This window comes from Heptranchias perlo, chromosome 11 (assembly GCF_035084215.1).
Source record: "Heptranchias perlo isolate sHepPer1 chromosome 11, sHepPer1.hap1, whole genome shotgun sequence".
Classification (NCBI taxonomy): Eukaryota; Metazoa; Chordata; class Chondrichthyes; order Hexanchiformes; family Hexanchidae; genus Heptranchias; species Heptranchias perlo.
In genome coordinates this window covers 32,521,304-32,533,830 of record NC_090335.1, presented here as the reverse complement: position 1 = coordinate 32,533,830, position 12,527 = coordinate 32,521,304, and the positions used below count along the sequence as shown (strand labels likewise).

The 12,527-nt window shown below is 42.3% G+C and overlaps 1 protein-coding gene across 1 annotated transcript in view; it reads left to right on the top strand.

The window, feature by feature from the left end:
* LOC137326831 (interleukin-1 receptor accessory protein-like 1) overlaps positions 1-10,236 on the top strand; it is a 1,140,124-nt gene extending 1,129,888 nt beyond the window's left edge. The window contains exon 11 of the mRNA XM_067992211.1: positions 8,204-10,236. Within this exon, the coding sequence (XP_067848312.1) occupies positions 8,204-8,925 (722 nt within the window). The 3' untranslated portion in view covers positions 8,926-10,236. The remainder of the gene's footprint in view (positions 1-8,203) is intronic.
* Positions 10,237-12,527: the final 2,291 nt, after the last annotated feature.

The following is a 12,527-nucleotide window of genomic DNA, read 5'->3' as shown; positions in this document are numbered from 1 at the left end:
CTCGTATATCCCCTGACATCCAAGGTTCCCTGGAGTTCTTGGAACCACCCTTGACCTTTACGGGAACACGTTGCCATTGTATGGTCTCAATCTCCCTTCTGAAAGACTCCCATTGCTCCGATGCGGATTTTCCTACAAGCAGCTGATCCCAGTCCATTTTGGCAAGATCCTGCCTTATCCTATTAAAATCGGCCTTCCCCCAATTTAGAACCTTTATTTCCGGCCCCTCCCTGTCCTTTTCCATGACCACCTTAAATCTCACCGAATTATGGTCACTGTCACCAAAGTGCTCACCTACTAGCACTTCTTCCACTTGGCCGGCCACATTCCCTAGAATTAGGTCCAGTACCGCCCCCTCTCTTGCAGGACTTTCTACATGCTGGCTCAAAAAGCTCTCCTGGATGCACGTTAAGAATTTTGTACCCTCTGAGCCTTTTACACTCTGAGTATCCCAGTTAATATTGGGGAAGTTGAAATCCCCCACTATTATTACCCTATTATTTGCACAATTTTCTGAGATTTGCCTACATATCTGTTCCTCTATCTCCCCCTGACTGTTTGGGGGCCTATAGTACACTCCCATCAAAGTGCTTGCCCCCTTTTTGTTTTTAAGCTCCACCCATATGGCCTCATTAGAGGAACCTGCTAATATATCATCCCTCCTTATGGCAGTAATTGATTCTTTAATTAATATTGCGACCCCCCCTCCTCTTATACCTCCCCCTCTGTCTCGCCTGAAGATTCTGTACCCCGGAATATTGAGCTGCCAGTCTTGCCCCTCCCTCAACCATGTCTCTGTGACAGCAACAATATCATACTCCCATGTGTTTATCAACACCTTCAGTTCATCCACCTTATTCGCAAGACTCCTTGCATTAAAATAGATGCCATCCAGCCTTGCCCTTACATATTTGCCCTGTCTTCCAAGCTGACTTGTTTTTTTCTCTATATTTGGCTGCACATCACCCCCTATTATAGCTCCACTCTGTATCCCATCCCCCTGCCAAGTTAGTTTAAACCCCCCCCAACAGTGCTAGCAAACCTCCCCGCAAGGATATTTGTCCCGCTCTGGTTCAGGTGCAACCCGTCCGACTTGTACAAGTCCCACCTTCCCCAGAAGCAGGCCCAGTGATCCAGGAAACTGAAACCCTCCCTCCTGCACCAACTCTTTAGCCACGCATTCATCTGTTCTATCCTCCTATTTCTATACTCACTAGCACGTGGCACTGGGAGTAATCCAGAGATTACAACCTTTGAGGTCCTGCTCTTTAATCTGCTACCTAGCTCCCTAAATTCTTGATGCAGGACCTCATCTCCCTTCCTACCTATGTCGTTGGTCCCAATGTGGACCTCGACCTCTGCCTGCTCACCTTCCCCCTTGAGAATGCCCTGTCGCCGCTCAGTGGCATTCCTCAGATTCTGACAGCCATTTAAATTTAACATTGGCCGGTCGGGTTTCCCAGGGCTCGGAAAATCCGGCAGCTGAAGGGAGGCAGGAGCTGCTAGATCCAGCAGGTAAGTGCTTTTGCAGCAGGAGTGCGTCTCCCTGGCCCCTCAAGCTGACCTGCCCGATCTTCCCAATCCCCTGTGATGAGCTGACCCCGCCCCCCCCCACAGCAATATCTCCCCCCTCCGCGATCTCCTCCCCCTGCGATCTCTCCATCCCGCTATCCCTACCGCCCTCCTCGCTGCCGCGCCCTGAGCCCCACCCCCCACCAACCCCCAATCTTCTCGATTGCTGGGGACCAGCCCCAACGGTCCCCAGCTGCTGCCTTCTCCAGCAGGCTTCCCCGCTCGGCAACGGCCAGCCTTCCAATCTAGCCGGTTGCCGAGCGGGCAACAGAGTAAAAAAATTGTAATGTGGTCCTGCCATTAAATCAGCAGGACCTCTGCCTTCCCAGTCTTTCCAGGTTTCCCGGCCGCTGACATGCTCCCTGCCTGCCTCCCCGGAAGTATTGGGACCTTTAAGTGCTTGTATGCTACTATCCCAAACCATAATTTCAAAGTCATTATTTTACACATGTTTTTTTAGACCTCAATTTGTTTTTTTAAAAATCCTTATTTCTTGGGCCCACTTTTAAATTTGATGATAATGTAAGTAATGCTGAGCCCAAATCATTTCTTGCTTATCCATTACATTTTTGGGGATTACAAGGAGACTCTAAAGAGAGCAAATTTGGCAGGGCTACACATCCAGAACGGGCCCTCGCTAGACAGGAGCGTGAATCTGAGAATCAGATCCGTTGGGGATAGATTTTCAACTAACCGCCCGGTCGTAATACTGTTGTGGCAGTTCATCCGCCCATTACAGAAACTGCTTGAGTTTCATTTGCATTTAAAATCAGAACATCAGAGTGGTCGATGTACAACACTAGTAGCATGTTGAAAATCTACCCCTTAGTGTCATACTATATCTGAGATTCATGCTCCCATCTAGTGAGGCACTCCTCCAGGAGTGCAGCCTCATTGAATCTGCTCCTTAAAGTATCAGAAGAACATAAGAAAAGTCAAGGACAAGTAAAGACCATTTAGCCCATCAAAGTTCGTCCTTGTACTTCCCCCATTTTAGCATCCAATTGTAGCTTCAACAGGACTTGCCTTGCCTTAGCTGCCATATTGAAGATATCAGTTGATGAACTATCGATTCAGTCTGCCGCCGGGACTCAGATTGGAACTTTTTCCTGCTGTGGGCTTTTTCACTGATTGCCACCCTACAAGGTGGTGTCAGAAAAGCAAGAGGAACCAGTGCTGGATTCTGAAGGTGTCTCTAGGCACAAAAAGCCTAAGGCTGGATACTTTAGGACTGAGCATGGAAGTTGTCCTGATTGAGAACCGACATCGTGGTTGAGAAAAAACTGTGGGGAGAATCAGCACAGAACCCTCAAGAGTCAAAGGACTGAGATATATTGAGGGTCACTAAAACTACACTGCGAGCCCAATGAGCAGAGACAGCAGCTTCCTGGTCAACAGTGACTGCAGTAAGGCCTAGTTCAGCACTGAAGAACAGACATGGGTGAAACAAAATTATCATCAGATGGGGGAGAAAAAGACACCCGGGTCTTATGGAGCAGAGATACAGGAGGGGCCAAGGGTCACAGGACTGAAGACATGGGAATTGCAACTCTTCAGGGCAGGAGGATTTAGCAGCGCAGTGTAAATTAGGCACAGCGATGTAAGAGTGTTTTGCAGAGATGTCACAACGTGAAGAACTAGAGAGCATGAGGATTAGCACAGATGGCACAGGCACGAAGAGCAGAAATACATGAGGATTAGGAGAGATGGCACAGGTTTAACAACAGAGAGGCATGGGACTGTAGAACAGAAATGCATGAGGATTAACAGATGGTACAAGACTGACGTGTAGAGAAACATGAGGATTAGTAGAGATGGCACAGGTCTGAACAACAGAGATACATGAGGATTAGTAGAGATGACACAGGAATGGGAAGGAGAAAGACACGAGGATTCGTAGAGATGGCACAGGCCTGAACATCAGAGGAGCACAAGGATTGGTAGTGATGGCACAGAACTGAGTGGGAGGGACTTTGGAGGATTTAAGGAGAAATACCACAGGATATGAGGAGCAGAAATACAAGAGTATTGAGCAAAAATCCCAAAGGATTAAACAGAGGTGCTGCTTACTGTATTCCTGCTTGTGATTCCAGTATTTTATTTATGCTTATGGAATTCTGGAAAACTAGCAATGTAATGTGAGACTTCATGAAATGAGGTGTGAATCCTTGCTTCTTCAAGCATTACAATCTGACTTCACTTCATATAATTCTATACTATATCTTACACCCATTTACACAGCCATTAGGTAGACTTATGACAACCCAGCCATAATGCCTCCATATCCTTATCAGACTCTTCCTTTGGCTTCTGCTTTTCTTTGTATTTGTGTTTTTTGTTTCCTGTGTATTTTCTTGCAAATTTCCTATATTCACACAGATCCACTGGATTTCCCTCTCATTCAGAAACCTCCAAGAAATTGCAAGCCAGGCGCGCGAGCACTTATTCTGCCCCACCCCTATTACCTCGCAGCAGCATCTCAGAGTATGTCTGAGTGCATTCCTGGGCTACACCAGGAATCCCACCGGATGCATCTCTGACAGGCCCAGCTGAGAGGAAACATAAGTTTCATTCTGGGCCGCATGAAGGCCCCAGTACTCTAGGCCTACTATTCCAAGAGTAAAAAAGCAAAATAATAAGCCTATTCAGCCTGAACCAGGCTCTGGTTGTCCCTCTAGGAGCAGCAGGTGGTGCTCTGAGATGCCAATGTCTGCATGGGTGGGCACCAGTGCTATGCTGCTACATGTGCAGGTGCCCAATCCTGTTATTTACGTGAACCTGTCCCCAGGATTGCCAGTTCAATGTGGTGGGCATAAGTTTTCCCCATGCACTTCTGGTGATGTAACTGCAATTGGTGCCTTAATATATTTATAATGTGCAGAGCCAGCTTCTGATTCACCGCTTTGAAAAAATATCACGCTTAAAATGAATTCTAGAAGTTCAAACCATTTAGTACATCATTTTAATCTGTGCTCATTTCAGATCAAACTCCTTGCCCTCTTTTCTTTGCAGAATGTTTTTTTTTTGAAAATGAAACTAATTGCCATCTGTCTCTCAAAGCCCCTATTTACAAGGTGCTGCTGAACAGAGGCCAAGAACTTCTCAACAGAGATGAAGGGTAAATCAGAGAGAGATTCTGTCCAGTCTGGCACACTTCCCAGTGGTTGTTTTCACAATGCTGTAGCTGGATGCCCCAGGAATGGATTATTGCCTGCCCTTTTGGCTAGGGGTGGTCCTCGGTGTTTGGAGACCCATGAAAGGGGAGAAATACTATAAAAGAAGGAATCCTGCTGGCAAAAAGTAAATTTATACAGTGATTTGGTTTTTAAACAACTTTGCTGCTTTTAATTGCAATTAAATGTGATTAGCTCACTTTGAAATGCTCTGTAATAATTACAAAGTGAACCAGTGGCATCTAGTGACAAAAGTAACCACTGCACTAAATGTTTTGTTGTTTTGGTTATTGCACACAAAACCTAAATCCTGAATAACATTTGATATATGGCTTCATTTCTAATTTACTTAGTTCGTATATTATGATTCCCCACCAGCATACATTGGCCCAAATCTTGCTGGAACGGGGTATCTCGAAGCATGTGGCGTTAGTTGGACATTTTCCTGCATCCTTCAGCTCGAACATTTTTTGCCCTGTAAATTGTTGGAAGTGTGAGCTGATAACAGGGTTACAGGGCATTTGGGAACAACGGGACCAACAGTATATCTCATTAACCAATTAGATTTAAGGATTGAGAAAGAAACCGAGGAACGACGGAGAAGAAAAGTGAATTAAAAAAGGTGAATTAGAGACAAAAGTACAGAAAGAGAAATAAAGAGAAATAAGAAAGATTGGATTAAGAGAGAGAGAAAAAAGAGACAGAAAGGACATTTTTTTAAATCTCTGAGAATAATTTACTACTTTAGCAGAGTCAACAGTTTAAATAGTTCCCTTTCTGGGCTGGAGAGGTTGATTGTCACCGCAGTAACAATTATCACATTAATAAAACAGCATTTACGCTGTTAGGTAGCAGCTCTAACTTTCTGTGGCGAGTTAAATTTGAGTTTCATGTGCAAATATAGTAAGTTCTTAAAAATAACGGGGAGATTGAGGGCGAGCTGCCGTTTGTGCGAGGCAAGTGGCAGAGTGGCGTAAATCGGCCAACAAGTTATGGCGATTCGCAACTCACGGCGTATCACTTCTTCGCCTGAACTATCTGGCTGATTTTTTAAGGTCAATGAGCACCTCACCTGCCTGGGGATAATGGCATATGGTTGTGAACTCGTCATTATTTTTCCAGCAAGATTTGGGCCACTATCAATGTGGTTGATTTTTTTTCTGATTGACAATATCTTTTGTAGTTTCCATTTTTTTCATTATTACCAGTTTTTAAGAACTTGATGGGATTTTTTCTGTCGGATATAATTGGCACTTTGAAAGGGAAATGGCACTTTGAAATGTTGAAAAGGCGGAACTAAGGGTCATAGAGATATGAGCCCCGATTTTAACCTCCTACACTCGACGAGAACAGGGTGTGAAAATATTAAAGGAAAGAATAATTCTTGCATTTATATAGCATCTTTCAAGACCTCAAGACATCCTAAAGCGCTTTACAGCCAATTAAGTGCTCCTGAAGGGCAGTCACTGTTGTAATGTAGGAAATGTGGCAGACAATTTGTGCAATGAGATAATGACTAGATAATCTATTTTAATGTTGTTGGTTGAGGGAGAAATATTGGCTGGAACACTGGGGAGAACTTTCCTGCTCTTCTTCGAATAGTGTCATGTGATCTTTTACCTGAGAGGGCAGACGGGGCCTCGGTTTAATGTCTCATCCAAAAGACGGCACATCCGACAGTGCCGCAATCCCTCAGTACTGCGCTGGAATGTCAGCCTGGAGTATGTGCTCAAGTCTCTGGAGTGGGACTTGAGCCCACAACGTTCTGACTCAGAGGCGAGAGTGCTACCACTGAGCCAAGATTAATGCATGGCAGCGTAGGAATCACCAGATCCACACTGCACATGCGCCCCATGCCATTTTAACAGGTATGTTCCAGGCGGCGACTGAGGCCCTCACCCCAGGCAGGTGAGGGAATCATTGACATTCAAAAGTCGGGGTCTCATGATGTCATTCAGACCCCAACTACATTTTAACCGGCAGAAGCGAGGTCGGGGCCTGGTGCCAAGTTCGCCAAGGAAACCTAACACCAAGGATCAGCAGGAGCCGAAAAGTATAAATTATTTTTATTTTTTAAAGGTTTCTTTGGAGGCCAGGAGGAGCAGGAGTCCTTGCAATCCTTGAGTCTTCCTCGCACCAGGCTTCCCGCTTTCTCCCGTCTGGGACTCTGTCCCTCTTCACCCACCTTCCCGGGAACCATTCCTCAGCTGCGATCACCCGCCACGCTCACCTGACTCCCGCCTGCCAGCCTGACGTCATTGACTCTGGGCTCTGGCGGGAATCAGGTCTGGCCTATTTAAATGAGGCCTGGCAGTTAAAATAGCCCGGTCCTCACACCGGTGAGCGAGGGGGGAGCCTTACACTCGCTCCTGCCAGCCCCACATTTGCCGGTTGCTCCGAGTTAAAATCAGGGCTATTAACAGCACTGCTTGATATTTTTTCAGCTAGGAGCAGGAACTTCCACCTCCGCCAACAGGTAGTGAAGGAGGAGTGGCAGAAATCCATGATAGAAAAATCATACAAAGGCTCTGGATAGAGTGGACTTAATGGTCTTTTATAAAGTTTTTATAAAGTAAATCTAATAAAATACAATGCTGAAGTAGATTGCTGGTCAGAAAAGTGGTGGTTGTATTTTACTTACAATGGGGCTAGATTTTTAATTTCACTGCCAGGCAGAAAGCTGGCGGGAGTGGATCAGCCTGTTAGAGATGATACCCGGTTTCCCTTTCCACTGACTTCAATGGAAAAGGAAATCAGGCAGAGTGTATAATCGGCAGCTGATCCACCAGTTTTTCGCCCTATGTTGAAAGTTAAAATCTACCCCCCCGCCCCCACCGTGATTCTTTGACAAAAGTGAACTTCAGAATAATCTTTCATGAATTGTTATAAATTGTCATATTAAGATTTGTTAACTCCTGTAATGTTAATTGATAAGTGCATTTATTTCATTACTCACTGACATGATAACTACCGTAACTGGGTTTTTATCAAATTATGGCTGCACATTTAAAACACTGAAATATTGGTTCAGCATCACGAATGTGGGAGGAGTCACACAAACCAAAATTATGTAATGAAGTAAACGTCAGACTCATTATGGTACATTATTGGAGCTAATTCATGTGCCACACTGCTCTGGAGGTATTTACATTCCATTCTTGTGGGAATTAAAACCAGTGGAGATGAAGAATATTTTCCCTGGCCAGTATTTGTAGCAAAACTATAAATGTATCCTTTTTGAACACATTTCAAATTTTACAACTGATACTAAGCAGAGGAAATCTTCCTTCATTTCTTTGCAATGTTGCTATGCGTAGTGACTGGAGGAAATCATCCCCAGTTAAATATATGATCATGGGTATAGTGTCATGCATGTCATTACAATGTAAGCCAACCTCTATTTATATGAGCAAGGATTCCTACCGCTTGTAAAAGGAGTTGTCCTACTTTACTTTCAGCTTATGTTGAAGATGTGGCACGATGCATTGATCAAAGCAAGAGACTAATTATCGTTCTGACCCCGAACTATGTCATAAGGAGAGGCTGGAGTATCTTTGAACTGGAAACCAGACTGCGCAGCATGTTAGTCACGGGCGAAATAAAAGTGATACTAATCGAATGCAGTGAACTTCGAGGAATTATAAACTATCAGGAGATTGAAGCTCTCAAACACACGATCAAGCTCCTTACAGTTATCAAGTGGAATGGACCTAACTGCAACAAACTGGATTCCAAATTTTGGAAACGTTTACAGTATGAGATGCCCTTTAAGAGGATAGAGCCGATCTCTAATGAGCAGGTTTTGGATGCTAGCGAGCAGGGCCCATTTGGGGAACTGCAGACAGTGTCTGCCATCTCCATGGCAGCAGCGACCTCCACCGCTCTGGCCACCGCCCACCCGGACCTACGCTCTACCTTTCACAACACCTACCACACGCAGATGCGGCACAAGCATTACTATCGGAGCTACGAGTACGATGTACCTCCTACTAGTGGCGTCATGCCCTTTACCTCATTGGGTAATCAACACACATACTGCAACATCCCCATGACACTTATTAACGGGCAGAGGCCCCACAATAAAATAAACAAGGAGCAAACTCCAGATGAGGTTCACACAAACAGTGCAGTATTACCACTTCTGCCAAGGGAGACCAGTGTGTCCAGTATCATTTGGTAACAACTAGTGGGGTAGTTTGACCCCCTTCAGGTTACACAGTCTGGTGCCTGGGACCATGGCCTTGACTGCTGCTGTTATACAAAAAAGAAATATGAAAACACAGGGTCTTGTAGATAAATAATTTGTTTGTAACATCAGAGTCTTCCTGTTCTATTCTTGCCTGTCACTACTACATTTATGATTGTTTTCTATGTTCTATGTTATTAGAACTGATATCAGAATTTTTAAAGGGACTGGCAAGCATATCCATGTCACATAGAGAAAGAAAGAAAAAGACATGCTTTTTTCCATGATTAATGTAGATGGAAATGGCTTGGTTTTGACATTTTATTGGGATGCTTTTGCAAGGTTGTGTGATAAAATGTGTGAGGATTTTTTTCCATTTTACATTCCAGATAAAGGATAATTATATAAAGCCACAGTCAGTTTTCTGAAATGTGATATGTTGAGGGCGTGCGCGTTATTACATTACATATTGAGTCGTAGGCATTATATATCAGAGACACTGAACCCTAAAGTGTATATTGTAGATGATGTTTCCACTTCAATATCATATCAGGTCAGTCTGAGGTTCCCCTTCAAATTCAGATATTTCAGCATTATTCACTGAAATAACTTTTTGATCATTATTGCTGACGACAAACTATTAAGTAGAAGTTTATGAGGTGAAGTAGATATAGTCCTAGCACAAACCATTGACGGTCACACTTATCTCAGTTAATTAAGAATAAATCCCCATTATACTTTCAGATATCTATCATGGCTAGTGTAAAAAAGGACACCTGCCTCATAATTCTGACTAACTGTTCAGGTGTCTAAGAGAATTATGCCCTTGTACAACGGTAAATTTGTCTTTCACATATTTGAGAATTTCGTGCAAAGAGATGTTGCACTTTTCACAGGAAATTGCACTTGATGAGAGATTTTTAACTTAACTTTGGCGTCAGTGCACAATGCCCACAGTAATGATAAAAAAGCATAGTTATATACTTTTTTTTTGCTTAAATGCTTTGTCTAAAGATGGTTAGGGCCATTTCTACCTCTACAATAATAAATGGTATTTCAGAAGAAAAAAAAATCTTGAGTTTTTTTTAGTGTTTTGGCTGCAACTGAAAACGTTGGTTTTCAAATAGTCAGATCACATCGAGCATTAGGGCAGCATGTTTCTTACGTTTTTTTTGCGTTTGTACACTTCTGAATATTTTATTGTCGTTAGGATTTTTTTTATTATTTACTTGTTGGTCGATGTAATAGTGGTGTTTAATGCCTCAATTCACTATATACATCACAGTTTGTTATATAGGGACCACAAACAACATCTCACTTGCTTGTCCATGTTTTAAAATTAAACCTTTTTTTTTCCAAATGCTGTTGTCAACTTCATTCATTCCCCATTGTGGTAACTTCAGATATATCTCTGCCCACAGTATAGTATTAAGTCACTGACATCGGTTAGAATATGCTAATTGATCATTTTAAATTGTTTAATGGAGCTTATTCTCATTTTCATTTCTCGTCAAAAGAAACAATGTATTCTGTACCACCACTCCACTTTACTTCATTCTGTTTATTATGTCTTTGCAAGCCTAAATACCAAAAAGCATGGTAGTCTCCTCCAGCAGCATGCTTTCCTTATAAACACATGGTAGTCTACTTTTTTCACAGAAGCAGCATGCTTTCCTTATTATAGACAATCAGTAGCACTTAATAATTCTTCCACTGCCGCCGAGTTGTTAATTAGACATAGGGTTACCAGCAAGGTAGCTGGCAATGATATTTGTAACAAATAGGCTTCCTATTTGGAGAAAGGAATGCAAATACACATTCTGTACAATCCAGAAGGTTCCACAGATGAAACAGGCAGCATTCTTTGTTCTACTTTAGGATTTTAAAACATAAAATTGAGGACACGGCGTTTAGCATAACTAACTTGCCATAAAGGCTATTGTATCTAAAAAAAAATGAAGCCACATATAGACCATGGTTTTCAATTGTATTTATTCTTTCACTACCCCCTCCCACCCCCAACCACCATTTTTAGTTTTTTTCATTAATATCCCTCACGTTCATGCAGCTGCTGAAGATTAAAGGAATGCCTTTCCTCCACAGTTCCTGATATTTCTGCTTGTTGGTGGCAGAAGTGTGTGAGACACCCTCAGCATGCTGAGCAACAACTAATAAAACTCATCAGACGTTTTGGCGGATAGGGTATAGGTGTCGACCTTCACCAGGGCTCAAACCTATGGCCATTGAGGTGCCAGATAAATGGCTTTCCTGCTGAACTTGACACAGACAGTGTTGAATTTGGAGAACAGTTTCTTTTTGAGGGGAATGGAGAAAAATACATTCAACAGTAGAACATTAATGTAATAAATTAATCATATTTTGTTAGATGTAATTTTAGCTCTGTAACGTTATATCCATTCTACCATCTTTAATTGTTTGTAATAGTAACATCGATATCATATTGATAAGCATTCGGTAGCTATATTTTAAGTATGTGTTCATGAATCATTAAAATAAATCGTTATAGAAAAATATTGTAACAGGTACGCCACATGGATTTAATTTCATGCTTTGGTAATTTAGTAGTACTGATTTTTTTTCAAATTTAAAATAAAGATAATACTGTAAAATCCAGTGTATAGATCACATTGTTGCAAAAGTAGCATTCAGGGTTTTCCTCCAATCTGCATTAAAAATTGAGTTAAGTCCCATGTAACAGATCGGTTATACTGTGTTTTTTTATGCCAATGGAACATATTGTTTACATCACATTGATGCATAAATTGCAGTATAGCTCTGGTTTAAGGCTGTTGACCTGAGCGTGATTGAGATTTGGTATGTGGTATGAAACCAATCGAAGGAGGTGGTTTCACGCTGCTAATGTTTGACACGAGCTATGATATAATTGCTGACAGTTCTCGGCCAGCCCTGAGCCTGTATTTTTTTAAAAGTGTAGAGATCCCAGATGGTCCACTAGGATGCCTTTAGATTTTTAATGTTCGTAAAGAGCAACCAGACAGTCAGCACTTTACTAATGTTAATACCATTCCAACAGTGGTGAGTGGAGCTTTGTGCATACACTTAAGTATTGTGGAGCTGGTAGTATCACTTACTACTGCTGGTTCATATCACTCTAAAGCAGAAACTGGTGTCTAATCAGAACATGCAGTGTAATGGCAGCAGACGTTACAACCTAAAGCTTGTGGATTATTAAAAATCTGCATGAATATGTGACCTATACACCAGATTTTATGGTAGATCCCATACTGTTGTTTCAACATTTGCACCTAGATACAAATATTATTCAAACATAAACTGTTCAATATATCAAGTCTGTAAGTGTCCAGATGCTTGGATGTTAACCGGCAGTTACTAAAATGGAGTTTTAAAATAGTATTAAAACAGAGTTTGGCATATGTCTGGTAAACCTCGCAGCTATGAAAGATCTTGCGATATTGCAACAGAAAGAACTTTACAAAATAGGTACGGTTTACTTTTCTCCCATTTACAATTGGTCCTGCAAACAAACATTAGAACAACTTAACTCGCCGAGAAATAAAATTGCTAGGTGTGATCTGACCAAAAATATTTACTGT